Source organism: Kalmanozyma brasiliensis (assembly GCF_000497045.1).
Source record: "Kalmanozyma brasiliensis GHG001 unplaced genomic scaffold PSEUBRA_SCAF2, whole genome shotgun sequence".
In the NCBI taxonomy this organism is placed as follows: Eukaryota; Fungi; Basidiomycota; class Ustilaginomycetes; order Ustilaginales; genus Kalmanozyma; species Kalmanozyma brasiliensis.
Genome location: NW_015961959.1, coordinates 659,010 through 685,079, shown reverse-complemented (window position 1 = coordinate 685,079; position 26,070 = coordinate 659,010). Strand labels below are relative to the sequence as shown.

The following is a 26,070-nucleotide window of genomic DNA, read 5'->3' as shown; positions in this document are numbered from 1 at the left end:
CCATCGACAAAGAGAGGGATCGTCCCCCACCGCCTCCGTCACCCCGTCTTACTGTAATGAAATCTGGACAGTTGCAACGCAGAGAGGCGGCATTGTTGCAAAGGACGTTGATCTCGACTCTCAGCATCCCCACCAGTCCGGCTTACCGCGCACCGTACTTAAACCAGTCTCTGCCTCGACCTCTTCTTTTTCCTGCTCCCCAGACCGCCTCAGGAGTACTTGCCTCTCCTTCATCCCCTTAGTAATCACGTCTGCTTGCCAAGCAGTGGACCAACACGCTCTTTACTGTGATTCACGATCGGCACTTTTCCCCCTTTGCCAACTCTCTGGACACCTGTAGAGCAGAGGACCGGCTAGCGCAATGAAGGTAGCTCTTCTCTGCGCCATTGTGTTTGGCGCCATCTCGGTGGCTGCATCTGCCTCGCAGGCTGTCGTCGACGACGATGCTCTACGCTGGAGCAAACACCAGCGCTTCGGCGCCACTGAGCAGAAGCGCTCTCAGAAGAACGACAAGAAGATCCGCTTCAAGCACGACCTCGCCGTCCCCGGACGTAGCAGATACCCTCCGTTTACAGCTGCACTCATCAAGCGCGGCGAGTCGGGCGCCGTGGCCGAGATCGGCGAGAACCTCGCCAGCCTTCTCAAAGGCACCGCCAACGGCGGTGAGAAAGGCACCGAGGCTATCGGCAGTCACTACGCATCGACTTCGAACGCCAACGTCCGTCCACACATCCCCGAGGCTCATCCCTATCCTCGCCCCGCTTTCGAGCCGCCCCGCTACTCGAACCCGTTCGAAGCTCACGAGCCTCCTCGCTACTCGGCTCCCTATCCGGCGCCTTCTCCCGCACGTGATCCCGCTCTGACCGAGAAGCTCGACAAGATCTCGGACAAGCTCAAGAAGCTCAAGAAGAACCAGGTGGATCACCAGCAGCAGATCATGATGATGGAGGAGCTGCAGGCCAAGCAGATGATGGCTGAGCACGCTGCTGGTGGCGCTGCTGGTGCTGCTGCTGCGGGCAAGTCGGCGAAGCGTGGCTGGGGTACTGGCGCCATGGCTCTCGCTGTCGGCGGTGGTCTCGCTGGTGGCTACGGCCTGACCAAGCTGTTCGACACCAAGCCTTCCGACTCGACCACGGCGTACAATGCGCAAGACCAGGCCGCGCTTCAGGCCAACGGCGGCGCCGCACAGGGAAGCATGCCCGTCGATGGCGCTCCTCAGGGTCAGGCAGCGGCTGGAGGCGCCGGTGCTGCAGCTGACAGCGATATCGCCGAGGGACCGTACAGGGTGCCCAACTCGAACCTCGTCTGGCTGGTCGACAAGGAGGGGCAGACGCACGTGCTCGATCCCGCACAGAACTACGCTGAGGTCCCCCCGCCGAAGGGCTGGCAGCCTCCTGCCCAGGGTGGGGGAGGCAACACTGCGCCTTCGTCTTCAGGCGCCAATGACGCAGCCGGTAGCCAGCCTGTGAGCCGCAACAGCGGCGATCAGCAGGCTGATGCTGGTGCTGGCTCCGCTCCTGGCGCTCAAGCTCCTGCTGACGGCGCCGCTAATGGCCCCGGTCCCGACAGCAACACTCAAAGCGGCGCTGACGGCAACGCTCCTCAGTCTCAGAACGGAGCTGGCCAGCCTGAGCAGGGTGGCGGTGCACCCAGCCAGGGCGGTAGCAACCCAAAGCCGGTATGGGACAAGAGCACACAGATGTGGTACGTCACCAGCCCCAAGGGCGTCCGATTCTACATCGATGACCAGACTGGCTACTTTATCAACTCGCAGACGGGCGACGTCAGTGATCCCAAGACTGGCAAGATCATCTACCGTGGAGACCAGCTGATGGACAATGGCGGCGGTAACGGCGCTTCCGGCCAAGGTCAAGCTGGTGCTGGGGGTCCTTCTGCTGGCGCTAATGGTCAATCTGGTGGCGGAGCTCCTGCCGGCACTGGCGCTGGCGCAGGTGCTCGCGGTGGCCAGATGCGGAAGCGCAGCCTTCGACACCGAAAGGTATGATGTCTCTTCGACCCTTTACCTCACTGAAGAAGGTCTTCGCTGGCCATCGAGCCTCTCATGTCGATTAGCTCGCTTCTTCCTTCCACTTTCCTTCAATAACATGTTCTAACTTCATCCTCTTCTTTTATCGGCTGTGACCGTCTTGTGCATCTACAGCTCGAAAAGCGCCAGTATTCCACGGCTGCCTACAAGTGAGTACCAATTCTCCTTATAATTCCCAACATGGACCTGCGAGCCTGACCGTCACACTTCTTTTGACACACAGGGCCGCGAGTCCCGCCCTTCGAGAGCAAGCGAAGGAAGCGCTGCTTCGTGAGTCATCCGGCGCTACCGCCTTGGACGTCGTCAAGAAGCCGAGCATGTTCAAGACGCTGGGCAAAGGAGCACTTGGCATCGGAGCGCTAGCAGCGCTTGTCATGGGTCTCAGCGCGTACGCTCACCCCAATCGACCCAACACGACGCCGGACAACGAGTACGGTCTCGTACCCACCAGCGCCTGCGACGTCTACGGCCAACCGATCATGCGGGACTTCCGCGGCGTGCTGTGGAACAAGTCGACGTACGCGCGTGTCGACATGAACGACATGTCCGGCATCCACGCTTGCACGGCGGAGGAGGCTGCTGCTGCTGGGCAGAGCATGGCCTCCAGTGGCGGAGCCGGACAGCAAAAGCGATCCTTGCACGATACTAATTCGATGCCAGCCGAACTGGTCGCTGCTGTGAAGGAAGACGTCGAACACGACGCTGCTGCGCCGCTCCAGAAGCGCCAGATGAAAGCTCTCGGCAGCCTCCTCCCCTCCATGTCGGCATCCGGCACCATGGCTGTCGCAGGAACCGTGCTCATCACAGCCCTCTACCTGCACAGCATCCATCAGAAAAAGCTCCAAGTCCTCCAAGACGACTACAACAGCAAATTCCACTCGGCGGGCGAGGCGGCGAGCTCGGTGGGCAACGCGATCAGCACGGGCGCCAACGGTCAGCTGTTCAATCCGCTCACCGGCGATCTGATCATGGTTGACCAGAGTACCAACGCTTACTACGACTCGGGCTCGGGCGAGCAGGTCAATCCCAAGACCGGAATGCCATTTCGCTACGGCGATGGAGGAGAAGAGAAAAAGGATAAGCCGGTGCGACTGCCACTGGACCAAAGCGGTAACGTGTCTGGTGACTCACCCGAGGTGCAGCAGGCCATGCAGCAGTGGAGTCAGATGACACCACAGCAGCAGCAGCAGTTGATGGCTCAGTATGGCGGTCTTGCGCATCAGATTCTGAATTCGCCCGACCCGAACGCGGCTTTGCAGGCTTGGAGCGAGCAGCAAGGTCAAATGGGGATCTCCGGCGCTCAGCCACCGCGACAGCAGCAGTAGCTCCTAACTTCTTTCGCTTCTCTCGCTTATCAATCTGGTTGTGAATAGCACGCTCTTTGTCTAATTATAGCTTCGGTCGTTGTGTCGACCGGTTGTCTGAGACGTCATCACAGTGAAAGCAACGACTCTGGCTGATGGTGAGGCGAAGAATATGTGACTGTTAAAGCTGCGGTTTGATGGTGAAAGCGCGAATTTGTCACGTCGCCTGCCTGTGTGGAGGAAAAATTACGTCTTTACGCCAAGTCGCGGTTCGCGTGAGGCGAGCGTGTCACTTTTTTTGGTGCGGCCGCTGCCTCACACGTCAAAAAGTGCGTGTTCAGGGTTCTTCTTGGTGAAGCCCGCGAGGCAGCCAGAGGAAAGACGTGTAGGGCGTACTCGACTCGCGACCGAGAGCAAGAGACACGAGCTTCGAACACGCCTGAGCACCCCTGTGCAGGCAGTTGTGTGTGAAGAAGAGAGGGTGAGCCAGGCCTTTGTTCGAGTTGACTCTGCTCCTTCTTCTCCCGTCACCCACTCCACCATCTTATAGATCAGCCTCAAGAAGACGTCGGTCTCTTCACTTGTTGTAGCTCTCAAAGCAGCAGTGTTGTGACGCGTCGGCATCAGCATCCAGAACATCGATCGACGTGATTGTCCTACTCGCCAGGCTTAGAAGTAGGAACCGACTTGACCGTAGACGAGACACCACCAGCACAGTCAGCATTCGCATCGATCCGCCAAAGATGATGCACGATCTTCCCACGCCAGCGCCTTCGTCGGACCCTCCGATGCCCGGCTCGTCCCCGGTGAAGGCACTCAAGGCAGGCAAACTGCTCGAATCGGTCAAGACGCGACCGTTTGCACCGCTCGACCTCAACATAGTCGGCTCCAAGGCAATCGCGTTCCAGCAGGCAAGGGAGCAGGCGGGCGCCACTCCCCCTCCTTCTTCACCTCCCGCCTCGTCCGTCTTTCATTCGTCTCCCGTCGCGCCAACGCGTCAGCAGGCGCTCGGCTTCTCGCCTGTCAAGCAGCAGCGACCTTTTTCAGCCTCAGTCACGCCCGTGCGCAGTACCATCCTCGACCAGACCAACACCAGCGTTGAGCTAGCACCCACACCCGCCTCCGAACAGCACGCTCCCAACACTCAGATTCTCGGACTGATCTCGAACCCAGAGCGCGACTCAGATGCCGATGCCGTGCCCAATCTGCTGTTCGGCAGCAAGAGCGTCAGCCTGGTAATTGGCCGATCCAAGCCCTCAGGGCTGCCGCACGCCTCCCGTGCTGCCTCGGCTGCCGACATCCCTGCCTCCATGCAAGGTCTGGGATCCAAGAGAATCCTGCGCGTCAACCTTCCCAACGAGGCTCGTCACGTCTCGCGCATCCACGCCATCGTCGAGTGGATCCCCTTCGTTGCGCGCCCTGCTTCCAATAAGAAGGCCGTCTCTCCCAAAGCTTCCAGGAACGACCCTCCCACTGAAACTAGGAGCTCGAACGGAACCTTCATCGTCCGTATCGTTGGCCAGAACGGTCTTATTGTCGACGGCAAGCGTCGTCGTGAGGGACAGGTCCTGCGTCTCGTATCTGGCAAGTCGATGATCGACTTCTTCGGCGTCAAGTGTCGCTTCGAGCACATTCCTTCGACTTCAGATCTGCAGCCTTCCCCGGTCAAGTCGATGCAGGCTCGCGTCGAGGAGTGGAGTCAACGCGTCACGTCGCCCGTCAAGAAGAGGGTGATTATTGAGGACCTGCCGAGCAGCGAGACACAGATTGCTTCGAGCTCGCCCCCTGCTAGCTCTCCAACCGGCATGCTTGTCATGATGTCTCCTAGCAAGCGCTCCGCTTTGGCGAAGACGTCAGGACGAGGGCTGCTCGACGACGAAGACGACGTCACCAGCTCTCCCACACCTGTCAACCGCCGAGGTGGTGGACTTGTAGCTGGACCTCTCAACATCCGCCAGGTACGAGCTGGCGATAGCGATCAGGAGACCGGCGGCAACGGACTCGGCGCGATGGACGAAGATGATGACGATGAAGACGAGAGCGACGACGAGGACTATGTGCCTGCGGCTCGACCTGCGCCCCAGAATGCAGTGCTCGTGACTCGCAAGCCTCTTGCCGACGTCGTGGACGATGTGTCGGACAGCAGCTCCCTCTCGGACCTTGATTCTGGCATCGTAGACCAGCAGATCGGCGACTCTGCCCTCGCGACCCAACCTGCGACAACCACCCCGCAAGCGCCACGAAAACGAACCGAGACCACAGGCAGTGCGTCCGCAAGCAAGCAAGCAGTGACCGAAGCTCTGACCGAGTCGCAGACGCGTATGCCTCCCCCTGCCCCTGTCACCAGTGTCCGCAACGCCGCACGCAGGTCGGCGAGCAACAGTCCCGCTCCGTCCTCGCCCCTCCCCGGCGCGTCCGTGCAAGACCTGCAAATGCTTGCCCGCAACTGCGTCCGCCAGCTGGCACCCACCTACGATCTACCTGGTCTCCTCGCCGGCGCGATCGTCTTCCACCGCACCGCGACGATCAGTGCCTCGGAAGCGGTCCGTTCGGTGCTAACCACCACGCCTGGGCTGATGAAAGGCGAAGCTGGTGAACACTCGGTCGCCTTCAGTCCGTCCAAGCGCGCGCTTCCCGGTTCCGCCACCCTCCAGCACGGCTGCATCGTCGATGGCTGGCCCACCGCGTCGGAATCCAACGAAAAATGGGCCTCGATCGCCCGCAAGGCGTGGCGGGAGCATCTCGAGGTGGTGCTTCAATCATCGGCCATGTTCGGCGTCATCCAGCGTGCAGGCAAGGATGCGTCCGGTAACCCGCTCGAGTGCTGGTACTACTACGATAAGGAGAACGATCCTGACAAGGAGCGGGCAGAGAACCTTGGCGTGTTCGCGAAGCCCATGCGCAAGGCGCTCAAGGGTCAAAAACCCATCTTTTGGAAACGAAGCGGTTATGCGCGTCAACAAGAGGAGCTGGCAGAGGCCAAGTTGCAAGAGTCGGCGTCGGATGTCAGCGCAAGCTCGGCTTCGGCGAGGAAGATGGAAGGCGAGTCGATGGATATTGCCAGCGCTCCTCTGCCCTCTTCGTCCGTCGGGAACGGTCGCAAGAGAAAGGCGGGCCAGTCGCAGGCGGAGACCCAAGGTACGGGCAACGACGACGAGAAGCGCCGCGAAAAGCTCAGAGCCAAGATCGCAAAGAGCGGGCTGTGGGACGAGACGCAGCCCGAGGAGAAGGAGGAGCCCACGTGGGACCGAAAGGGCGACCAGGATTATAGGAAGGGTCGCAAGTAGACTGCTCCCACTTCGAACAGCCTTGCTCTCGCAGGTGTGTTTTCGTCCCGACCCCGTCGCTTTATCGATTTCTATTGCATCAGTTCCGATTTTGTTCGTTTGTTCGACCATTGCTTTATCTACTCGACACGTTCCAAGCTATGCTACAACGTCTGTTCGTGCTGGAGACGACTGTCACACATGATGCTGACCGGGGTCGAGTGCCGGTAGGATCGGGATCGGTGACGGGAGCCCATACGAAGCGCGAAGCTGTTCCGATATCGTAAGCGAGCTGTACCACTACCAAGCCTACCAAGCGGCCAAAGGGTTCTCTCGCCAATTTTGGTTTTGTTGCGCGCCCCTGAGCGGAACTTTTCGCAGATGATGCCGTCATCGTGCCTGCAGATTGCTTCGAGAAGCAGAGAGCGTTCCTGTCAGGTCGTAGCGAGCGGCGTCTGCGAGTGCGTGAGGCTATCCGAGAGACTCAACTCCATCAGCCCCAGACTTGGTTGCATACACTCTCATGCTTCACCATACACAAGCTCAGACTTGATGAGGACCTGTCAAACACAGCTTGACCAATTCTGCATGCAGAATGCCGATCTTTGATTCGCAGCCACGCCAGACGAAATGTAAAAAGGAGCAGATTGAAAGGACCACCAAACTAAGTCGAGCTGATGGTACGTAACTATGCTGTAGCATGAATCCTTCATGCCGGTCAATTGATAGCCCGTTCGTCTTCCGATACCGACCTTGTAGTGCAGCGACAGGACACACTGCTGCAACAAAGAGGTGAAACAAGGCCTCCGATCCGGTGGGGTTTTTCGCCATCGGGGTCGGGGTCGTGCCTTGCTTGCTAATTGAAATTTGATTTTGGTCTGTGTTTGTTTGCTGTGCGTGCATAACAAGCCTAACCCAAACGGCAATGTACTGCTCATCATGCTGTTGAACGGTCCTTCGTTGCAAACCACCCTCATCACGCATAGTCACCTTCATCCTCGACACTGCGCCTCACGCCACCATCTACAAATAGAGCACCCCTCGAAGGCTACCTCACCTTTGATGACTCGGCTCCATCCCCAGGCCTCATAGCAGCGCCATATCACCTCAAACCACCACCACCTCGCACTCGTCCGGACACGCACACCATAGAAAGGAAGCCTAGACATGAACTCGATCGACCCCGGCTCCGTGCCGCCACTCAGCTCGGTACAGCCACAGCGTTCTCGCAGCGCCTCCAGCACAGCACATACCTCCCACGATGCAGGGTCCGTCACCGTGGACTCGTCCTCGCAGCACGTGTCTAACAATGGACTCTCAAATAGAAAAGCGACTGGCAAGATATCACGCTCAGACAAGGACAGCGATGCAAAGAGACCAACATCTAACACGATCGATCCTTCGTCACAGAAGCGCAGGAAGAGTCGTGCCCCCGACACCTACCCGCTGTTTGACGGCGACAAGCCATGGTCGCAACGTTCGTGGGCGTACGAGCTGATGCCCTTCCGCGGCATGTGGTACGATCTCCGACGACGCAAACCGTACCTCCTCAGCGACTGGGTGGAAGGCTTCGAGCCCCGCAATTGGTGGACCGTCGCCAACAGTGTCGTCCGCATGTACTTCATCAACCTCATGCCTGCCATCGCCTACGTCCTCGACATGAACTACCGCACGGGCGGCTCGTACGGCGTCAACGAGGTCATCCTCGCCTCCGCCCTCGCTGCTATCGTGTTCGCCATCTTCTCCGTCCAGCCGTTGACGTTTGTCGGCGTCACTGGTCTCATCAACCTCGTCAACTACACACAGTACAACATCTTTGTCGGCTACTACGGCTTTGACCGTCTCGACTACCTGCGCATCCAGGCGTGGTCCTTGATCTGGGCTGCCGGCTTTCATTTCGTTGTCGCCATCTTCAACGTGTGCGATTTTACTCGGTTCATCACCGACATGACTTCCGAGACATTCGGCTTCTACGTGGGCATCATCTACATCCAAAAGGGCATCGAATTGCTCATCGAAGAGTTTGAACCCCTTCCGCTCGACAATGCGACCGGCTGGCTCTCGGTCACCATCGCCATCCTATTCACCATCTCCGTCTACCTCGTCGCCAAGGTAGGCAACACCACCTACCTCCCCTTCAAGATGCGCAACTTTGTTGCCGGCTACGCCTTTGCAGCGGGCTGCATCTTTTGGACGGGCTTCAGTCATTTCCCCAAGAACTCGCTCGCTTTGGTGCCAGTGGAGCGCGTGCCCATCACCCGCGCCTTCTATCCTACCCTGGACCGATCCTGGTTCATCGACTTCTGGAACATCGAGCTCAAGTACGTCTTTGTCGGTGCACCGTTGGGTTTCCTCATCATGTTGCTCTTCTACTTCGATCACAACGTGTCGAGCGTCATGGCGCAAGCGCGCAACTATCCTGTTCGAAAACCCGCCGGTTTCCATTGGGACTTCTTTCTGCTTGGCATTACGACATTGGTCTCTGGCTTCCTCGGACTGCCCGCTCCGAACGGTCTCGTACCCCAAGCACCGGTGCATACGGAAACCCTCTCGGTGTACAAACAGGTCGAAAAGCCGGATGAAACCAAACGCATCGCTCGCGAGGCCCGACGCGGCGCCCGAACACGCACCGTGAAACAGCAACACATTGTCAACGTTCGCGTGGTCGAGAATCGTCTCTCGCACCTCATCATCGGCCTTCTCACCCTTGGCACCATGACGCGTCCACTCCTCGTTGTCCTCGGCACGATGCCCCGAGCCGTCTTCGCGGGAATTTTCATCCTCGTAGGCTGGGCATCCATCGAGCGCAACGCTATCACTCTTCGCACGCTCGCCATCTTTCGCGATCGACGCCTCTCTCCCCCCGACGAACCGCTCAACTCCATCCGGCGGAGTAAGATCGCGCTGTTCGTGGGAATTCAGTGGCTGTTCGCGGCGATGTGCATTGCCATCTCCGCTACGATTGCCGGTATCGGCTTCCCGGTGATCATCACGCTGCTGATACCGGTGCGGTACTGGGTTGTGCCGAGGTGGTTCAGCCCGTTGGAGTTGAAGATTCTGGATGCGCCGACGGCCGATGCGGATGGCGTACTGGCGAGTCTCGGGCATGAGCCGGAGCGCGTTACGGGGAGAGGAGTGGAGATCGCACTGGATACGAAGATCGCTGGGGAGCTCTACAGTAAGAAGTCGCTGCTCGACGAGTCGGATGACGAGGAGGAAGGGGGTGGATTGGGCCGGGAGAAGTCCGCATCGCAATTTCGGGATGACTACGCTACACAACACCGCTCGGATGAAGAGGCGCAGGTCCGCGGTGAGGGTAGCACAGACAAGACAGCTGCGAGTTCCAGAGAAGAAGGAGTGGATGCGACGCCGAGGGAGGCGGTGAGGACGGTCGCTGGTGTGGGCGGCCATCAAACCGCCGATCCGGAACGTCACGTCGAGCCAGCTTCGGGCGCCGGCGTGATCGCTTCTGGTCTGGGCTCCGGCGTTGCGGTCGCTGCGGAGAATGATAGACTAGAAGAAGCGGAGGAGAAGGCGGAAGCTCAGGACGAAGAAGAGGAAGAGAAGGTCGCAGCGCCTGCCATTGCGGGCGCTTCAACGATGCCATCCGAGAAGGTGGCGGCGGTCTCAGAGCCAACAAAGGAGGCGACATCGTCAGAGCCAACGAAGGAGACACCGAAGCCAGTCGCCTCGCAGTCGGTCGAGCCAGAGGTCTCTAAACCCGCTGCATCGAGTACGGTAACAGAGTCCACGAAGGAGACGCCGAAGTCGCACTTTGTGGAGCAGGTCTCTGAGCCGGTAGCACCGAGTGCAGGGACCGCGCTCAAATCGCCCAAGAAGCGACGCTACGTTACAGTCGAGAACCCGCCACGGGGCGCCGGCACCGCACCGCCGCCCGTGCAGTGGAGGCAGGGCGAGGCGTCACAGCATTAGAACGACTCTATAATCGAAGTCATGTACGATGCTTGCTCCACGTGTGAGCTTGTGATTGGGATCGATGTGAATGATGATGCTCACGAGGCTGACTGAAATTGCGGAAGTCGGAGCCAAAAATTTGGGCGAGTTGAGAAGAATGCACATGTCCTCGTGTGACACTTTCATGCCCCTTTGACGTCTTTCAGCACTGCCAACGACCATCTAGCCCGGAAGCTGACTCAAGACATGAGTCTGGCACGTCGCTGTACGAGGCGGCTCTTGAGCCCCGCCGCAGGCGCTCGTCGGCTCAGCTCGCCGGCGGTGCTGAGCAGACCAAGATCGGCCCTCCACACAGCGTCCTCCTTGCAAGCATCGGCATCCCGGCAGACCCAGTTGCATCCTTCTTCGGCGCTGGTTAGCATTCGCACCTTCAGCTCGACCTCACAATGGCAAGCAGCAGATCCCCTCACCCCACATGCGGAACGCCACCCCATCTCGCACCTACGCAACATTTCGATCATCGCACACATCGATGCGGGCAAAACGACCCTCACGGAACGTCTTCTTCACCTCACCAACGCCCTCTCCTCCAACTCTTCCACCGCTTCCATCCCAGGCGACGTAGACACCGGCTCAACCGTCACCGACTTTCTTGAAGCGGAGCGGCAGCGTGGCATCACCATCCAATCCGCCGCCGTGGGTCCCGTCTGGTGGACCTCCCCTACCTCCCCGTCCCGTGTGGGCATCACCCTCGTCGACACCCCTGGTCACATTGACTTCGGCATCGAGGTCGAGCGCGCACTGCGCGTCGTCGATGGCGCAGTCGTCGTCCTCGATGGCGTCGAAGGAGTCGAGAGTCAAACCGAAAACGTATGGGCCCAAGCAGCGAGGTACGATGTCAAGGCGTCCATTCTGTTCGTCAACAAACTCGATCGCATGGGCAGCTCGATGGTCCAGTCGCTCAAGAGTGTGATGAGGAGCGGGATGCATAAAAGGCCGTTGCTGCTGCAGCTGCCCCTGGCTGTGGAGGGGAACGAGCCGGGGATAGCAGGCGTGGTAGACCTGGTCGAGATGCAGACGCTGCGCTTCTCAGGAAAGGCTGGAGAGATTGTCACAAGAACGGAGCTGAGAGAGGGAGATGAACTGTGGGAGGAGGCAAAGCAGGCGAGACATGCGTTGGTCGAGTGTCTTGCTTCATTGGATGATCAGTTGCTGGAAGAGCTGTTTGGTCTGCCGACGGGGTCGAACGAGGAGCCGCACGGCAAGATGCCGGCTGCCTCGCTCAAGGCGGCGATACGAAGGCAGACGTTAGCAGGGACGATCCTGCCCGTGCTCTGCGGCTCGGCGGGCAAGAATATCGGTGTGCAGCCGCTGCTCGACGCCATTGCGGATTATCTGCCCAGTCCAGCGGATAAGCCTTCCGTCATTGGCACGGTCGCTTCGACCGCCTCCCCGTCCAAAACCCAAGCCGAGCAGCAGGATGCTACCCCGGACGGTAAGCAAGTCCCCATCTCGCTCATCGACCGCCGCACCACAGCACTAGCCTTCAAAGTGGTGCACGACAAGCGGCGCGGTCCCACCACCTTCGTCCGCGTCTACTCGGGCACTCTCCACCGCTCCACCGTCCTGTTCAACACCACCACGGGTGCTCGCGAGCGTCTCTCCCGCGTCCTCTTCCCGTTCGCCGACAGCTACACCGAAACAGACACGCTGCGTGCGGGCCAGATCGGCGTCATCCTCGGTCTGCGCGACACGCGAACCGGCGATACGCTCGTCGACGTCTCCTCTGCAGGCACCGCCAAAGCTGGTACGGGTGCCAAGGGTGGGATGGACGCGAACGAGGTCAAGACGCTGCGATTGAAGCGGGTGCACATTCCACCACCCGTGTTCAGCATGTCATTAGAACCGGCAAGCAAATCGGATGTCGACGCGGTGAGCGATGCGCTCAACCTGCTCATTCGTACCGACCCGTCGCTGCGACTGGACGAATCAGGAGAGGGCACCACGGGTCAAACCGTGCTCAGTGGCATGGGCGAGCTGCATCTCGAGATTGCGAAGGATCGATTGGCGAACGAGTTCGGCGTCAACGCGCGGATGGGCGCTGTGAGGGTGTCCTATCGCGAAACGCTGGATGAGGGGTTGGGGGGGAGAGAGGTCGAGGAGACGGTGGAGAGGGACTTGGCGGGCAAAAAGATCAAGATCGGTGCGAAGATCAAGGTGAGAGCGCTGGGAGAGGACGAGATGCACTTGGCGAGTGGGGCGGATGCCGCTGTGTACGGAGGCAACGTCGTTGATGTCTCCTTTGCGCCTGCTGGCGATGCTGCAGGGCAGGTAGAGGGGAGGAAGGAGAAGGCAAGTGCGGAGGACGAGGGCGACATTGAAGCGTTCGTCGCGGAGACGCCTCGGCATACGCGTGGCAAGAACACCGCCAAAACACCCGCTCCCAGCTCCAAGTACTCGTCCATCACATCCCCTACCAACCTGCCCCCTGGCATCGACCTCATCACGCTCAGCACAATGTTCAAAACAGGCATGGTAGCCGCGCTCTCCCGTGGGCCGCTCACTTCGAACCCGGTCATGAACCTCCGCATCAGCATCTCCAACGTGGAGCTGTTCGGCGAGCTTTCGTCCTCGGCTGCCGTGTCCTACCTGCTATCGCATCACGTGCGCAAGGTGTTGCGCACCGAGCCCAAGGTCAATCCCGAAACCGGAATGGCGACGTCGACGCCGACACCGCTGACGACGCTGATGGAGCCCATGATGACGACACGCATCGTGGTGCCCGAGGCGCATCTTGGTAAAGTGATCAACGATATCACGGCCGAGCAGGGCGGACTGGTGGAGGATGTCGTACATCTCTCGTCCGATTCGGATACAGAGAAATCCACGGGAGAAGAGGAGGAGGTGTACATTCCCAACCCGACGACGAACAGGTTTGAGCTGCAGAGCTCCGCCGCCTCGTCCGGGTCCGGCGGGAAGGGTGTTGATGGTAAGGGCGGACAGGGCAAGGCGGAGATTCATGCGGTGGTGCCACTGGCGAATCTTGTCAAGTACTCGTCCAAGCTGAGGGCGCTCACTGCTGGCAATGCCCAGTTCAGCATGCAGCTGCAGGGCTTTGCGAGGGTGTCCAAGCAGAGGCAGGCCGAGATTTTGGCCGAGTTGGGTCGATAGCCGCTTCACACATGTCAACACCACTCACGCAGCATCAACGGAACGAACACTTGCCGTGCGTCCTCACGCATTGACTTTGTGTCTGTGTCTGTGATTTTATGTTCCTTTGCCGCAATTCCAGTTCTATGAATGGGCATGTCTACGCAGACGAAGCGGGAAAGTCAACACCGTTGACCCGGATCCTATCTCTACCTTCCATCTTCCCGTTCTTCTCCTTGTACTCCTTCAGCATAGCTTGGTTGACCTTACTCCCACCGCACACCTCGATAACAACATTCAACTTCCTCCCCTTTTCGCCCTCTAGCCCATCCAACACCCTCTCCAGCACCCACGGGTGGTACACCGTCGTCAGAGCGCTTGCGCAGCTCAACTCGACCATCCTCTTCCTCCCATCTGGCAGCTTCTCCTCGGCGAACTGCCAGCATGCGGACGCACTCAGCTCGTCGGTCACTGTGAGGCTCACCAACCTCCCTCCGTCCTTCTGGAACTCGATGGCGTCGCGTAGCGTGGCAGCGGAGCACTTTTTGGTGCCCATCGAGGTGCACTTGCTCTCGATCCTCTCTAGCGTCACTACGCCCTCCTCACCGCACGCGCTCCATTGGTCTAGCGAACGATTGAACGAGTCCACGCCAAAATTCTGTACACCCACCAACACGGGTTTCTTCCCACCCTGACGAGTCACCCCTTGGATGATGCCTCGCAGCAACCCGCCCCCGCCCACACTGCTCACCAGCACGTCCACCCGCTCCCCCTCGGGCATCTGATCATAGATCTCGTCCACCACACTACTGTGCCCATTCACCAGCACCTCGCCTTCAAACGGATGAACGTACGTCCCTCCTGTCTCCCGAACCTCTTCCCGTGCGGCAGCATCAGCTACATCCCAGGCGTCGCCCCCGATAACGACTCTTGCTCCCTCCTTCCTCAACCGCTCCACTACGTCGGTCTCGGTCGACGCCGGGACAAAGATCGTACACCCCACCCCTGCCCTACTCGCCGCATAAGCCACCGCCAACCCCGCATTCCCGCCGGAAGACGAGACCAGATGCGTGTCACCCGAAGCGGCAAGGGCGGATTGACAGATCGCTCCCACGCCCCGAAGCTTGAACGACCCCGAGGGTTGATCGATGTCGAGCTTGAGATATATATTGTGACCCGTGCGCGCCGAGAGGGAAGGGGAGAAGAGGAGAGGTGTGACGTGGTGCAAAGGGGCGGAGAGGGGGGAGGCGGCAGGTGGGATCTCCGAGCGCGGGGAGAGGATCGCCTCTGGTTCGGCAGGGACGGTCATCGTTGGCGAACTAGTGTGAGAGGCAGAATCCATGGATAAGCAGATCCTGGCTATATGTACAAACGAAGGTACGCACGAAGACAGAGCGTGTGGTGTGACTCCAAAGAGGTAGCTGAGCGCAAGGTCGCACGAGGATGATGTGCAAGGTCAACCGGTTTTGCCGGTGTGGGTCAGACCTCGGCGTGCTCTTCGGCGAATTTCCGCGTTCTTCTTCAGGGTCCACCGTTCTTGTCCGCGGAAACGCCTCTCACTCTTCGACCTTCTCATCATATCATAGACGAAACACTGTTCACAATAGAGCGCGAAAGACGATGTGCCCATGGTTGACATTCCTGCCGAAACACTGCTCAAAACCGTCTCATCATCCCCAGTCTCCTTTTGCCTGTCCCTTGACCACCGTTTCTCACACCTCCAGTCCCAGAATCACTCGGCGAGTCGCCGCCAACGACGATGGGCGAGCTCCTCGAACCTCCTCCTCCGGACGACGACGGCGGAAGCATGTTGAGCATGCTGCTGATCCCTTGCGTGTGAGCCTGCTGGAAACTATTGAGGTCCGCACGTGGACGCGGTGCCGTGCCGTCTGCTCTAGCCAATGCAACCGAGTCTTCCGGGCGGGCTCTGAGGCGGACCGCATCCGTAAAAGACGGTGGAGCAGGCGGTGTCGCCACGGGCTGCCGAGAAGGCGGTACCAGCGGCTGCTTCTGTCTCCCTCCCGCCCCTCCCATTCCGAGACTACGATTGGAGTACGCACCCAACCCACCAGCTCCCCCACCAAGCGAAGACGCCCGCTGAAACCCGCCATACGCAGTAGGCGTCGCATCGTCGTCCGTCGCCGAAGAAAAGCTGCCCAGCGTCGGCGGCGTGAACCCCAGCGACCGTCTCATCGCATCACTGTCCTGTACTTGGTGCCGACCAGCAGGGGAAGAAGAGCGTAAGTTGTCGTCGCTATACAGACCGAAGCCCATGTGCGAGTTCCAGCCGCCCGTAGCGCCGCTGTGGACGCCAGAGGTCGTGTACCCACCTGCACCGCCGTAGCTCGAGTACGCGCCGAAACCGCTGATCCGACCGCTGTTCATCTGGTCGACATTCTGCACTTCTTTGCCCGACGATTTCTCCCATGTCGCGATGGATGCTTTGATCTGCGCCTCGGAAGGCATCGGCTTGCCCGTCACCTTGGCGATGGTCGTCACGGCGTCGATGTCAAGTTTGGGTCGAGTGGTGCAGAATTGGATCGCGTTCTTCGCCTCGGAGGAACCGCCATCCTTTTTTGGCGCAACAGAGGAAACGAAATTGCTGAGGATCTTGTCCTGCGTTTCGCCGCCCTGCATTCGGGCTGTGGCGTGGGTGAGGTAGAGCATCGTCTCGGCTCGCGTCATGGCGACGTAGAGCAGACGACGCTCTTCCGCAATCTCTTCGGGCTTCTCGCACCGGAAGGATGGGAAGCAGCCTTCTTCGATGGCGGGAATGAAGACGACCGGCCATTCGAGACCTTTTGCTGCGTGGCAGGTCGAGATGGTCACTTTCGGCTTCTTCTTTTCGTCTGTCTTGTCCGCTTCGGCGTCCATGTCGGTGGCCAGGATCGATGCTTCCAGGAAGACCCGGAGCGGTGTCTTGGTCTCCTCTGCGTCGTCGTCGCCATCGTCGCTCGCCTGATCCTGATTGACTTTCTCCTCGATTTCGTCAAGCTGTTTGAGAAGGGACGATTCGGGCTTGACATCGTCATCGGCCTCATTGTCTTCGGCGTCGGCTGACGACTCCTTCTTTGTGGTTCGGCGCTTCTTCTGCGGACCAGGCTTGGCCTTGGCTTTGGTTGTCGATGGCTGATCCTCTTCGCCTGAATCGCAGAGGTCGATCACTTCCCTCTTCTTCGATGGTGATGATCCGGCAGCCTTGCTTGAATCCTTCTCCCTCGTGGCGTTTTGTTGTGAGGCTTGTTGCGACTTCTCAGTCTTGGGATTGCTTACTTCCGCCTCGACCTTGACATCCTCGAACTCGTCCTCATCATCACTCTCCTGTGCTCGACCCTTGTCGGCGCCTTCCTGATTCGAAAGCGTATGAGAGAGAATCTCTTCGATGGGCACCGACGGCGCACCAGTGTCAGAATTCGTCGTGTTCGCAGCAACGATGATGGAGAAAGAGATGAGTTCCTGCACGTTGCCCCATCGTGCGTCGTAGTCGGGTTGCGCCTTGAGGTAGTTCTCGTAGTTGATCTTTTCGATGAGCAGCTGGATCAGCTCAGCAACCGGCGTGCCCGAGCTCGCCGCTTCTCGCACGGCAGTCACAGCCTCGACCAGCTCCTTGAGGCCCTTCTTCATGCCTGGCTTGACGCCGGGATTCTTGCCGCCTTTGACCACGCGCTCGGCAAGCTCCATCGGTTTGCAGCCTTCCGCTTTGGCCATGTTGAGCAGGTCGGTGACGCTCTTCTCGCCAATGCCCCTCTTGGGGACATTGACGACACGGATGAAGGCCGGCGTGAAGCCCGGATTGTCGGCCAGAGCCAAGTAGGCAAGCAGATCCTTGACTTCCATACGGTCAAAGAACTTGTGTCCACCCATCATTCGGGAGTCGATGCCTCTGGATTGCAGCTCGGCTTCGATGGCACGCGAGAGGTAGTTGAATCGAAGCAGGATCACAAAGTCGTTGTAGTCGAGCATACCTCCGGAATGAGCGACCAGACGCTTGACTTCGGATGCTATGTAGGCACCTTCCAGCTGAGCCGAGCCTTGACACTTGAGCACGACAGGCAGCCCGCGAGGATGCGAGGTGTAGAGATCCTTGTCAACACGCGATGTGTCTTGCTGAACGACCTTGAGCGCGAGTTCCAAGATGGATCCTGTGCTTCGATAATTCTCTTCCAGTCGTGCCTGTTGCGTGCCCTTGAATTCCTTGGTCATCTTGTCGAGATTGCCGATCTCGGCGCTTCGCCAGCCATAGATACTTTGATCCGGGTCGCCGACGATGCTGACCGCTTGCGACGCCTTTGCTACGAGTCGCATCAGCTCGTACTGGGTGATGTTGGTATCCTGGAACTCGTCCACGAGCACGTGCCGAATGTTGCGCACCACCTGGTTCTGGTGGCGGAAGAGCTGGACTCCGTAGACGAGGAGGTCGTCAAAGTCCAAAGCATTCGCATCGACAAGCTGCTGCTGGTACATCATGTAAATGTTGGCTATGACCGTCTTGAAAGCAGCTGATCCGGCAACTTGACGACCTATTGGCGCTCGAGAAGGCTTGCCCTTGGCTGCTTCCTGCTGTGCCAGCTCCCGATACCTCACAGGATCGATCTCCTTTGCTTTCGCCTTCGAGATCTCGGACATGCATACTTCCGGCTTGAGAGTACCCATGCCTTCCTTCTCGAGGTCCGGCTTGAGCTCCTTGAGGATCGACTTGTACATGCGCTTGGCGTCGTCGGAGTCGATGATGGTAAAGTTGTTCGGCAGCTCGATCAGCTTGCCGTACTTGCGCAGGTACCTAGCGCAGACCGAATGGAAGGTTCCGATGACAAGATTGTCGACTCGTTCCTTGCCTATGAGCTTGATGAGGCGCATCTTCATCTCGTTGGCTGCTTTGTTGGTGAAGGTGACGACCAGAACGTCCTCTGGCTTGAGCTTGTTGGCGTCTTCGAGGATCAGCCAAGCGACACGAGAGGTGAGCACGCGTGTCTTGCCCGAGCCTGGACCGGCCAAGATCTGAAGACATGATGTTGGCGGGTGAGTCGCAGCAGCGTATTGGGATTCGGAGAGCTCTTGAAGGTATGCCGGCCTGGTTTGAGCGCCCTTGGCACTAGACTCGCCAGCAGCTCCTGTACCTTTGCTGCTGCGAGCTTGCGAGGTGGAGCCTTCAGAGGCTGTGTTGGTCTTGGAGGCGCTAGGAGCCATGATGGCAGCTCTGCTGGTAGCGAGGTATGCGATAATGTCAGAGCTTTGTGGACAAGATCGGCGAGCGTTTTGACTCGAGCCGGATCCTCGAGGGTTGCATCTGACTTGGGTGCTGGAGAATGATGCCGAGTCGGAGCAGAGACCTGCGAGAAGCTGTGCTGGCGACCGATTCCGCTTTGCGAGCTCGTCATGAGACACTGAGAAGATGGTTGGCGCTGCAGTGGGCGGAGGACAGGGCTGAGTTTGAGCACATGCATGCAAGAGCGTGTCTTTGCTCTGAGAAAAGATGCTCGGAATGCAAATGCTGCGCTGTGCTGCCCTGATTTTTTCCTCCACCTGTCTGTTACTTTTCGACTGAGCCGCTGTTGGTCTCTCCTTCTCGCTTAGCCGTCACGCGCGTCATACGTCGCGTTCAGAGGGGACGAAGTGGCCCTGCTCTCCGTCTCTGCGTCGGTCCCACACGGATGCCAGAAATTCCCACGTCACCTTCTCATCCCTCTGGTCTTCACTCTCGGGCCGGATGACCCCATTTGCGATCCTGTCATCATGACTGATATGAGGTTTCCTGAGTGGCGCGAGCGAGCGCTGAATCTGTTAGATGAAGGTGATCATGTTTGTGGAGTCGTGGGAGGATATGGGACGGGGCGGGTCGCCATCATCTCGTTGTCGACTTGCGTCGTTGCTTCGGTGCAAAGTGAGGTGGGGCATAGGGCAGCGGTGGCGAAATCGAGGTGCGATCCCCGCTTGCTTGCTAATCTTCATACATATACACACGTCTCTTTAGGCCCCCTGATCCCGCCAAGAGATCCACATACGAGTCGCGCTTCATTCCCTCACGAAGTTCCGTTGTCCGGCCTGGTACGCGTTGACCCGAGCCGCCACATGAGCCCTCTCGAGTCCAGTTTGCTGGCTACATAACTAGTGGCTCCCAAACAGACTGCTCCTGGCTCTCAGATTCCACCCTCAACCGACTTCTCAGTTCTCACACAGACGTTCACGATGAAGCTTCCCGCCGTCCTCTTCGCTTTCACGCTCGCCGTGGCATTCTGTCAAGCCAAGGCCGCGGTGATCCCCGACTTTCTCACGGTCAGCCTCTACAACGTGACGTGGACGCAGACCAAGGCCAAGCACATCGGTCAAACTCAAGGTGCGCTAGGCTCCTCTGTCCAGGGCCACTTCCCATCCATGTCGAAAGATCAAATCGGCATGGGCTGCGGTCTTGACTGGAAAAACGGCCAGCTGCACGCTGGCTTCGACGGTGGTGATCCCAACAACGGCGTCGGTGGGGGCTTCACTTGGACCCAACACGCTCTCAGCAGCATCGTCGGCGTCCACTTCCACAACACCAAGATCAATCTCAATCTTACGGTGACGGATGACAACGAGGTGATCTTCAACGTCAACGGGGTGAGATTGGAATGGGAGAGGGTGCTGGAGCAGGTCGAGGACGAGAAGGACTCGGTCGACGTCGCTTACTATGATGGCGAGCCTGGACCTGTTCGTTCCAAGCCGCCGATCTTGCCTTGAGGAGGGGGCTTGGAGTGCTTGCTTTCTCTACTCGTTGTTCCTTTCGCTCTTCGTACCTCGCCTCGTACATTCTCACGCTCTTTTGATACAGAGTTCACGCCCCTTGTGCATCTCCATACGGCCACTCATGATGATGTGTGATGTGTACTGCGAAACGGAAGAGACATGTTGAAACGACCGACAAAAAGGTGAACATCTTGACATGACTTAAGCGGTGCCAGCACCATCTTGAGCGGTTTAGCTAAGAAGACGGTGCATCTTGAGCATTGCCTCCTGCTCGTCCGATTGCCGCTGCGTCGGCTCCTGGACCTCCCGCTCCTTGAGCGCCTGCAGCCTCGATGGGCTTCTCCGCTTCCTGTCTGCCAGCACCGGCTCCATACCCTGAGCCTCCTTCACCTGGTCCAAGCACTGTGCCGGGTCCACCTTGACCAACGCCTTGTGCGCTGCCTTCAGCCCTTGCGTCACTAGCGCCGTTCGCCACCTGACTCGAGCCCCGATCTTGGTTCGATGCCATCTCCTGCGTTGGCACGCCAACCGCGCTCCCTTCAGAACCAGGCACCCTCATGTTCCCATCCGCATCCCAGATCATCCCGGGCCACCTGTACCCCGCTTTGGCAAACTTCATCTCCTGATCTCTCGTCAACTTCAGCGCATGAGCCCGCAACAACTCCCTCGACTGCTTGTAGTACTGCGCATTGAGCTGCGAGTTGAAATAGCTTTTCTCAAGATTGTAGTTGGTCTGGATGCCAAGGATGGAGAGCATGGTGGGGACGGCGAGGAGGGAGCCGTAGAAGCCCATCCATTCGATGTCGCCGGGTCGACCGGGGATGCCCCGCTTTGCGACGGTGTTGACGCCGCTGAAAGGTGCGGTAGGGGGCTTGCGGACGCGGTGCAGGCGCGAGGGCTTCTGCAAGGGCGCTTTGGGCGAAGGAGGATGGGCTTGAGGTGAAGATCCGACTGGAGTCTGTCGGTGATGCGGCCGCTTCTGCTGGCGAAGCTGACCATCTTCGGCGCTAACCACGACGAACGAGAAGAACGTGGCGAGCAAGAGCCAAGCGACCAATCGAGCAAACGTAGTCATCTTGGTAAAGAAGGCACGCAGAAGGATGATGGTGATGACGACAAAGACGATTGCAAAGCTCTCGAAACGACTCTTCGTGCCAGCTTGCCTGCTTCACCAAATCACCCACTTCATATGCTTTCTTCGTCATCACTCGCCACCACTTCAAAAGGCGCCATGGTCGACTTCATCTCGGTCGACGATCGGCGTTCTTCGTACACAACGGGTTGTGTTACACCATCCCGTACCAGCCCACCAGCATTCCAAGACACAGTACAGCACAGACCACAATCGGAAGTTGGAGAGTAGATGCGAAGAGCTTCTTCTTTTGCCAGACGTGCGCCCGCAGCTATTAAATTGCAGTAAAACGCAGACAAGCGCTTTTTTGCCGCTGTACTACGGTGTGGTAGTCTAGACATGGTGTGAGGAACAGAGTTCAAGATTAGGGGAGGAAAGGGGAAGGTGTTGCTGTTTATACAGCTTGAGCGAATGCCTGCGGAGGGATCGCGTTGCTCGCTTTGAGATTTTGGAAGTTGGTGAAGGCGAGGTTGTAGTCCCAGCCGTTCTCTTGCAGGCACTGCACTGCAAATGGATAGATGAGTCCGGTCTGCGTGGCAAGTTGCAGAGACATGGTGTGCTGCTGTTCATTGATGCCTGCTGCCGGAGCCTGGTTCTGGAGATGAGGCGGCAGAGCGGCGCCATTCGTGGCTGCGGGCCCGGTCGGAGGGGCTGTTTGAGGAGCTGCCTGAGGCGGCACGACTGCTGCCTGTCCGCCTTGTTGCGCTGCTTGCAAAGCCTGCGTCTGTTCAGCCGTCACTTCGCCGGTTGGCAAGCTGTCGGCAGCCCAAGCAGAAGGACTGGAGTAATGGCGGACGACCAGCTGGTCCGACAAGATGACGCAGGGCCATCCAGCAGCTGCTGCTGGACTGTCGGGCGGCGTGGGTGCTACTGCAAAGGTGCGATCGAACGAGCGGATGCCTTGCGTCGGTGCTTCAGCAAACTCGCCGTGCACGTTGATGAAGAGCAGCGCCTCGGGACGCTCCTCGTTCTTGAGCCTGGCGCCGATGACATTGTTCGGCAGCACCCAGGAATCAACGACGAACTTGGACGCATCGTTGAGAGGATGCGAAGTCTTGGGAAGCTTTCGGAGAGCGGCCAGGATGGAGCCGACGCCGTGATGAAGCGACTGGTTGCGCATCTTGGGTGCGTGGACACGCATCAGATTGCGGTTGCCGATGTCCTGATAGCGATTGAACGAGAGGTCCTTTTGATTGGGCATGGTGTGCAGGAAGCCGGCCGCACGTGCCCTCGGCGGTGGAATGACGTTGAGGCAGAGAGAGAACTGAGCCAAGGGAGCGTACGCTTCGCTGAGCTGGTTCCTGTCCGTGTCGTAGAGTGTGAAGTATTTGGAAAGAAAGTTGGGCATGATGGCGCCGGCCTCCGCGTCGATAAAGCCCGGTTTGTTGGGGACCGGGAAGTTGCGAAGAGGCACCTGCGCTGCGTCCGCATCGACCTTCTTCGACTTGACGGAAGATGGCAAATTAGCAAAGCCCGATTCGGTTGGCGTGACGGGCTTCTGATCGAGCAGGGTCAGTGTGCTGAACTTGGACAGCACTTCGCGACGATATCCCTCCTCGTTACCTGCAGCGATTGCACTCGCGTGAACGGGGTTGCCCGTCAGCAACAGCTCCTTGAGGTTGGTCAGCTTGCTCCTCCTGGACGCGAAGACGTCAAGATCTTTGGTCCACTTGAGCTCGTTCCCTTCGAGAGAGAGGTTTTGCAGATTGGGAAAGAAGGCTGGCAATGAGCTAACAGGTCCCAAGCTGCGAAAGCCGTTGTTTGCCAGCGATATCGTGATGACGTCCGGATACGTTTCTGAGCAGATCTTCCAGATGACATTGCCGAGCTCCCTTGGCGAGCCACCAACGCCTGGTGGCTTGATGCCTTCCGCTTCGAGGATGGGGTCCGCGCGCATGTTCTCGAGGTTGAGGAACTTTGCTTGCGGGTTCCACCGCGAATGGAGGAAGCGTTTGACGAGGGAAATGACATTCTGAGTCTTGGGCATGTCTGTGCCTGAGAAGACTGTGACGCCTCCGCCCGGAATGCGCCCGCCGCCCTGAGATCTTGATGAAGAGATGCTTTTGAGGACGGAGGCGGTGTTGCCGGCTCGAAGGCCATCATTGACATTGACGGCCGCTTTCCTGCCTTTTGCAGGCGGACGATTACCGAGCGGATCGGCACGCTGCTGTCGTGCAAGGCGGCGTGCTAGAGAGCCTCCAGAACCGTTGGTATTCGCTGGGTCTGCACCACCGTTGCGCGAACCTTTTCTGCCGCCAGCTCCTCCTGCTCTGCTTCGACTCGGGCCGGCAGCATCTCGCATTCCGACGTCTCCGTCCATGACCAGGCCAGCGCCACGGAGTGCTGCTCCAGCGATGGTGTGGCCACCACGTCCTGCCCCTCTGTGAGGCATGATGTGAGGTGAATTAGGTGTGCAGAAGGTCGGTGACGATCTCGATTGCTAGACGAAGGGCCGAAAAGCGGCTGAGCCGAGTATCACTGTACTGCCGACACAATGAAACGAAGAAGCTGAGGCGATCGTGCTGGATGGCCCGGCGCTGAGTAGGATGGGACGCGGATGCAGTTGCAGATGCTCGGATCTGCAATGACAAAGGGCTGGATCTAGCTGCCGACCCGGTCTGACGTGTGTAGCTCGCAAGAACAAGCGATGTGATCGTGTTCTTGAAGGCGTATAAGCCGAGGTAAAAGAAGTAGCAAGGGAGATGGTGGTGGTCGTGGACAAAGGAGAAGTTGCGGATGAACGAAGCTGAGCAGCAAACAAAAACTCGGGTTCGGTTGTGGTTTTTGACTGAGCGCAGACTGCATTTCTGCGCTCGGCAGGCTGCGTCTTTTTTGGACCATCATTTTGGCGTTAATTATTTTTTTCCTTCTCTCTTTCCTCCTTGCGCAGTTTGAGTGTTACCATCCTCCACTTAGCGATGACCCTCATGCAAGCCCAACAGGAGACAAAGCGACAGCCGTGATGGAGAACGACGATACGTGCGAGGATATATGAATGAACACTAGAATACAATGATAACAACAAGCGAAAGAGACGAGGGGGCCAGGCGGCGGCTCACTTGGTAAAGATGCTGACCACGTCGTCGGCTGCGACAACGTGATTGAGTCCGACCTTCTGCGAGGTGGGGAACTTGCTGCTCTTTCCGTACACAAGGGCGTACTTGAACTTTTCTGCGAGGGCTCTGTGTACTTGGTGACATACGTGCTCGATGGTGGCACCCTTGCGCACGCACAAGGGGTCCGAAAGGTCGGGCCTCTCTCCGCGCTTCTTGGTGTAGATGCGGTTGATGCCGAGCTTGTCCCACATGATGTCCTTCAGGAAGTCAATGTTGAGATCCTTCTCGACCGAGATGACGACCGAGTTGGGCTGCCTCGCCAGTTTGTCCATCTGCTCCATGCTGATCGAGTCGATCTTGTTGTAGACGTAGAGACATGGCACGTAGTTGCGGTTGCCGAGCACGACGTCGATGAACTCGTCAACGGTAATATCCTCTCTGAGCATGACATCAACGTTGTGCATCTTGTAGCCTTGCAAGATGGAGCGGATCATCTTTTCGTCGATCTTGGTCAATGTCAAGCCCATGGCCTTGGTGATGACGATGCCTCCGGTGTTCTTCTTACGCAAACCTACGTCTGGCTTGGTCTTGTTAAGTCGGATACCGACTGCCTCCAGCTCCTTCTCCAGCAACGCTCGATGGGTCTCCGGCTTGGTGGCATCGAGCATGATGATGATCATATCGGCCGTTTTGGCAACAGCGACGACTTGTCGACCTCGACCTTTGCCCTCGGAGGCTCCCTCGATGATACCGGGCAAATCGAGGATCTGAATCTTGGCCCCTTCGTACTCGAGCACACCTGGCTGACATGTGAGCGTAGTGAATTCGTATGCTGCTGCTTCCGACTTGGTGTCTGTGACCTTGGAGAGGAAACTCGACTTTCCGACCGAAGGGAAACCGATGAGAGCGACACGGGCATCGCCGGATTTCATGACATCGAAGCCCTCGCCTGGCTTGCCCGACTTCTTTTGCGGCTCGAGGAGCTCATGACGGAGCTTGGCGATCTTGGCTCTGAGCTGACCCAAGTGATATCTGTGTGCGAAAGGCAGCAGTGGGATTCGATCGTCAGCAAAATGGCACAAGATGATACTTGCTACGGCATGGTATGACGGGACTTACTCTGTGGCCTTGTTCTTCTGCGTCCTGGCGACCTCATCTTCGAGCTCCTTGATCTTCTCGACGACACCCATGATGACGATTGGCGTGCGAGTTATGCACTATGCACTAAGGAGGGCGTTAGTGTGATGCTGGCGAGATGTAGGTGACTGATGAAGAAGGAAAGGGTTCACGAAAGTTGGCAAGACGGTGCTGAGCAATTCGCTTAAGAGAAGCGAGCGAAAAATGTTGGAGTGTTACACCTACGTAAGGTTAGGATGCGAAATTTACACGTGACTTTGTTCGGCGAGAGAGCAAGCGAGAGATCAACACAAAGACTGAGTAAGGTTAGCCTCTCCGCCTCTGGGAGAACACGGGCAGTTGA

The 26,070-nt window shown here is 58.3% G+C and overlaps 10 protein-coding genes across 10 annotated transcripts; 5 read left to right on the top strand and 5 right to left on the bottom strand.

Moving 5' to 3' along the window:
• Positions 1-361: 361 nt before the first annotated feature.
• On the top strand, positions 362-3,372 carry PSEUBRA_002751 (uncharacterized protein; the record flags this gene model as incomplete). Its single annotated transcript, XM_016437147.1, has 3 exons — positions 362-1,999; positions 2,162-2,196; positions 2,271-3,372. 3 exons carry the CDS (start codon positions 362-364, stop codon positions 3,370-3,372), a joined length of 2,775 nt encoding a protein of 924 aa, XP_016292647.1.
• A 722-nt stretch (positions 3,373-4,094) lies between these two features.
• PSEUBRA_002750 (Forkhead-associated (FHA) domain protein) lies at positions 4,095-6,638 on the top strand (the record flags this gene model as incomplete). Its single annotated transcript, XM_016437135.1, has 1 exon — positions 4,095-6,638. The coding sequence occupies one exon, from the start codon at positions 4,095-4,097 to the stop codon at positions 6,636-6,638; it is 2,544 nt and encodes an 847-aa protein (XP_016292646.1).
• A 1,146-nt stretch (positions 6,639-7,784) lies between these two features.
• Positions 7,785-10,550, top strand: PSEUBRA_002749 (Bicarbonate transporter, C-terminal; the record flags this gene model as incomplete). The annotated part of the gene is made up of 1 exon (XM_059464894.1): positions 7,785-10,550. The coding sequence occupies one exon, from the start codon at positions 7,785-7,787 to the stop codon at positions 10,548-10,550; it is 2,766 nt and encodes a 921-aa protein (XP_059321304.1).
• A 228-nt stretch (positions 10,551-10,778) lies between these two features.
• On the top strand, positions 10,779-13,703 carry PSEUBRA_002748 (Elongation factor, GTP-binding domain protein; the record flags this gene model as incomplete). The annotated part of the gene is made up of 1 exon (XM_016437145.2): positions 10,779-13,703. The coding sequence occupies one exon, from the start codon at positions 10,779-10,781 to the stop codon at positions 13,701-13,703; it is 2,925 nt and encodes a 974-aa protein (XP_016292645.2).
• Positions 13,704-13,842: 139 nt separating this feature from the next.
• On the bottom strand, positions 13,843-14,991 carry PSEUBRA_002747 (Tryptophan synthase beta subunit-like PLP-dependent enzymes superfamily; the record flags this gene model as incomplete). Its single annotated transcript, XM_016437133.1, has 1 exon — positions 13,843-14,991. The coding sequence occupies one exon, from the start codon at positions 14,989-14,991 to the stop codon at positions 13,843-13,845; it is 1,149 nt and encodes a 382-aa protein (XP_016292644.1).
• Positions 14,992-15,338: 347 nt separating this feature from the next.
• On the bottom strand, positions 15,339-18,869 carry PSEUBRA_002746 (UvrD-like Helicase, ATP-binding domain protein; the record flags this gene model as incomplete). The annotated part of the gene is made up of 1 exon (XM_059464893.1): positions 15,339-18,869. One exon carries the CDS (start codon positions 18,867-18,869, stop codon positions 15,339-15,341), a length of 3,531 nt encoding a protein of 1,176 aa, XP_059320710.1.
• A 999-nt stretch (positions 18,870-19,868) lies between these two features.
• Positions 19,869-20,396, top strand: PSEUBRA_002745 (uncharacterized protein; the record flags this gene model as incomplete). Its single annotated transcript, XM_016437137.1, has 1 exon — positions 19,869-20,396. One exon carries the CDS (start codon positions 19,869-19,871, stop codon positions 20,394-20,396), a length of 528 nt encoding a protein of 175 aa, XP_016292642.1.
• A 241-nt stretch (positions 20,397-20,637) lies between these two features.
• On the bottom strand, positions 20,638-21,477 carry PSEUBRA_002744 (uncharacterized protein; the record flags this gene model as incomplete). The annotated part of the gene is made up of 1 exon (XM_059464892.1): positions 20,638-21,477. The coding sequence occupies one exon, from the start codon at positions 21,475-21,477 to the stop codon at positions 20,638-20,640; it is 840 nt and encodes a 279-aa protein (XP_059320709.1).
• A 451-nt stretch (positions 21,478-21,928) lies between these two features.
• PSEUBRA_002743 (TAP C-terminal (TAP-C) domain protein) lies at positions 21,929-23,926 on the bottom strand (the record flags this gene model as incomplete). Its single annotated transcript, XM_016437126.2, has 1 exon — positions 21,929-23,926. The coding sequence occupies one exon, from the start codon at positions 23,924-23,926 to the stop codon at positions 21,929-21,931; it is 1,998 nt and encodes a 665-aa protein (XP_016292640.2).
• A 663-nt stretch (positions 23,927-24,589) lies between these two features.
• PSEUBRA_002742 (GTP binding domain protein) lies at positions 24,590-25,780 on the bottom strand (the record flags this gene model as incomplete). Its single annotated transcript, XM_016437125.1, has 2 exons — positions 24,590-25,622; positions 25,710-25,780. 2 exons carry the CDS (start codon positions 25,778-25,780, stop codon positions 24,590-24,592), a joined length of 1,104 nt encoding a protein of 367 aa, XP_016292639.1.
• Positions 25,781-26,070: the final 290 nt, after the last annotated feature.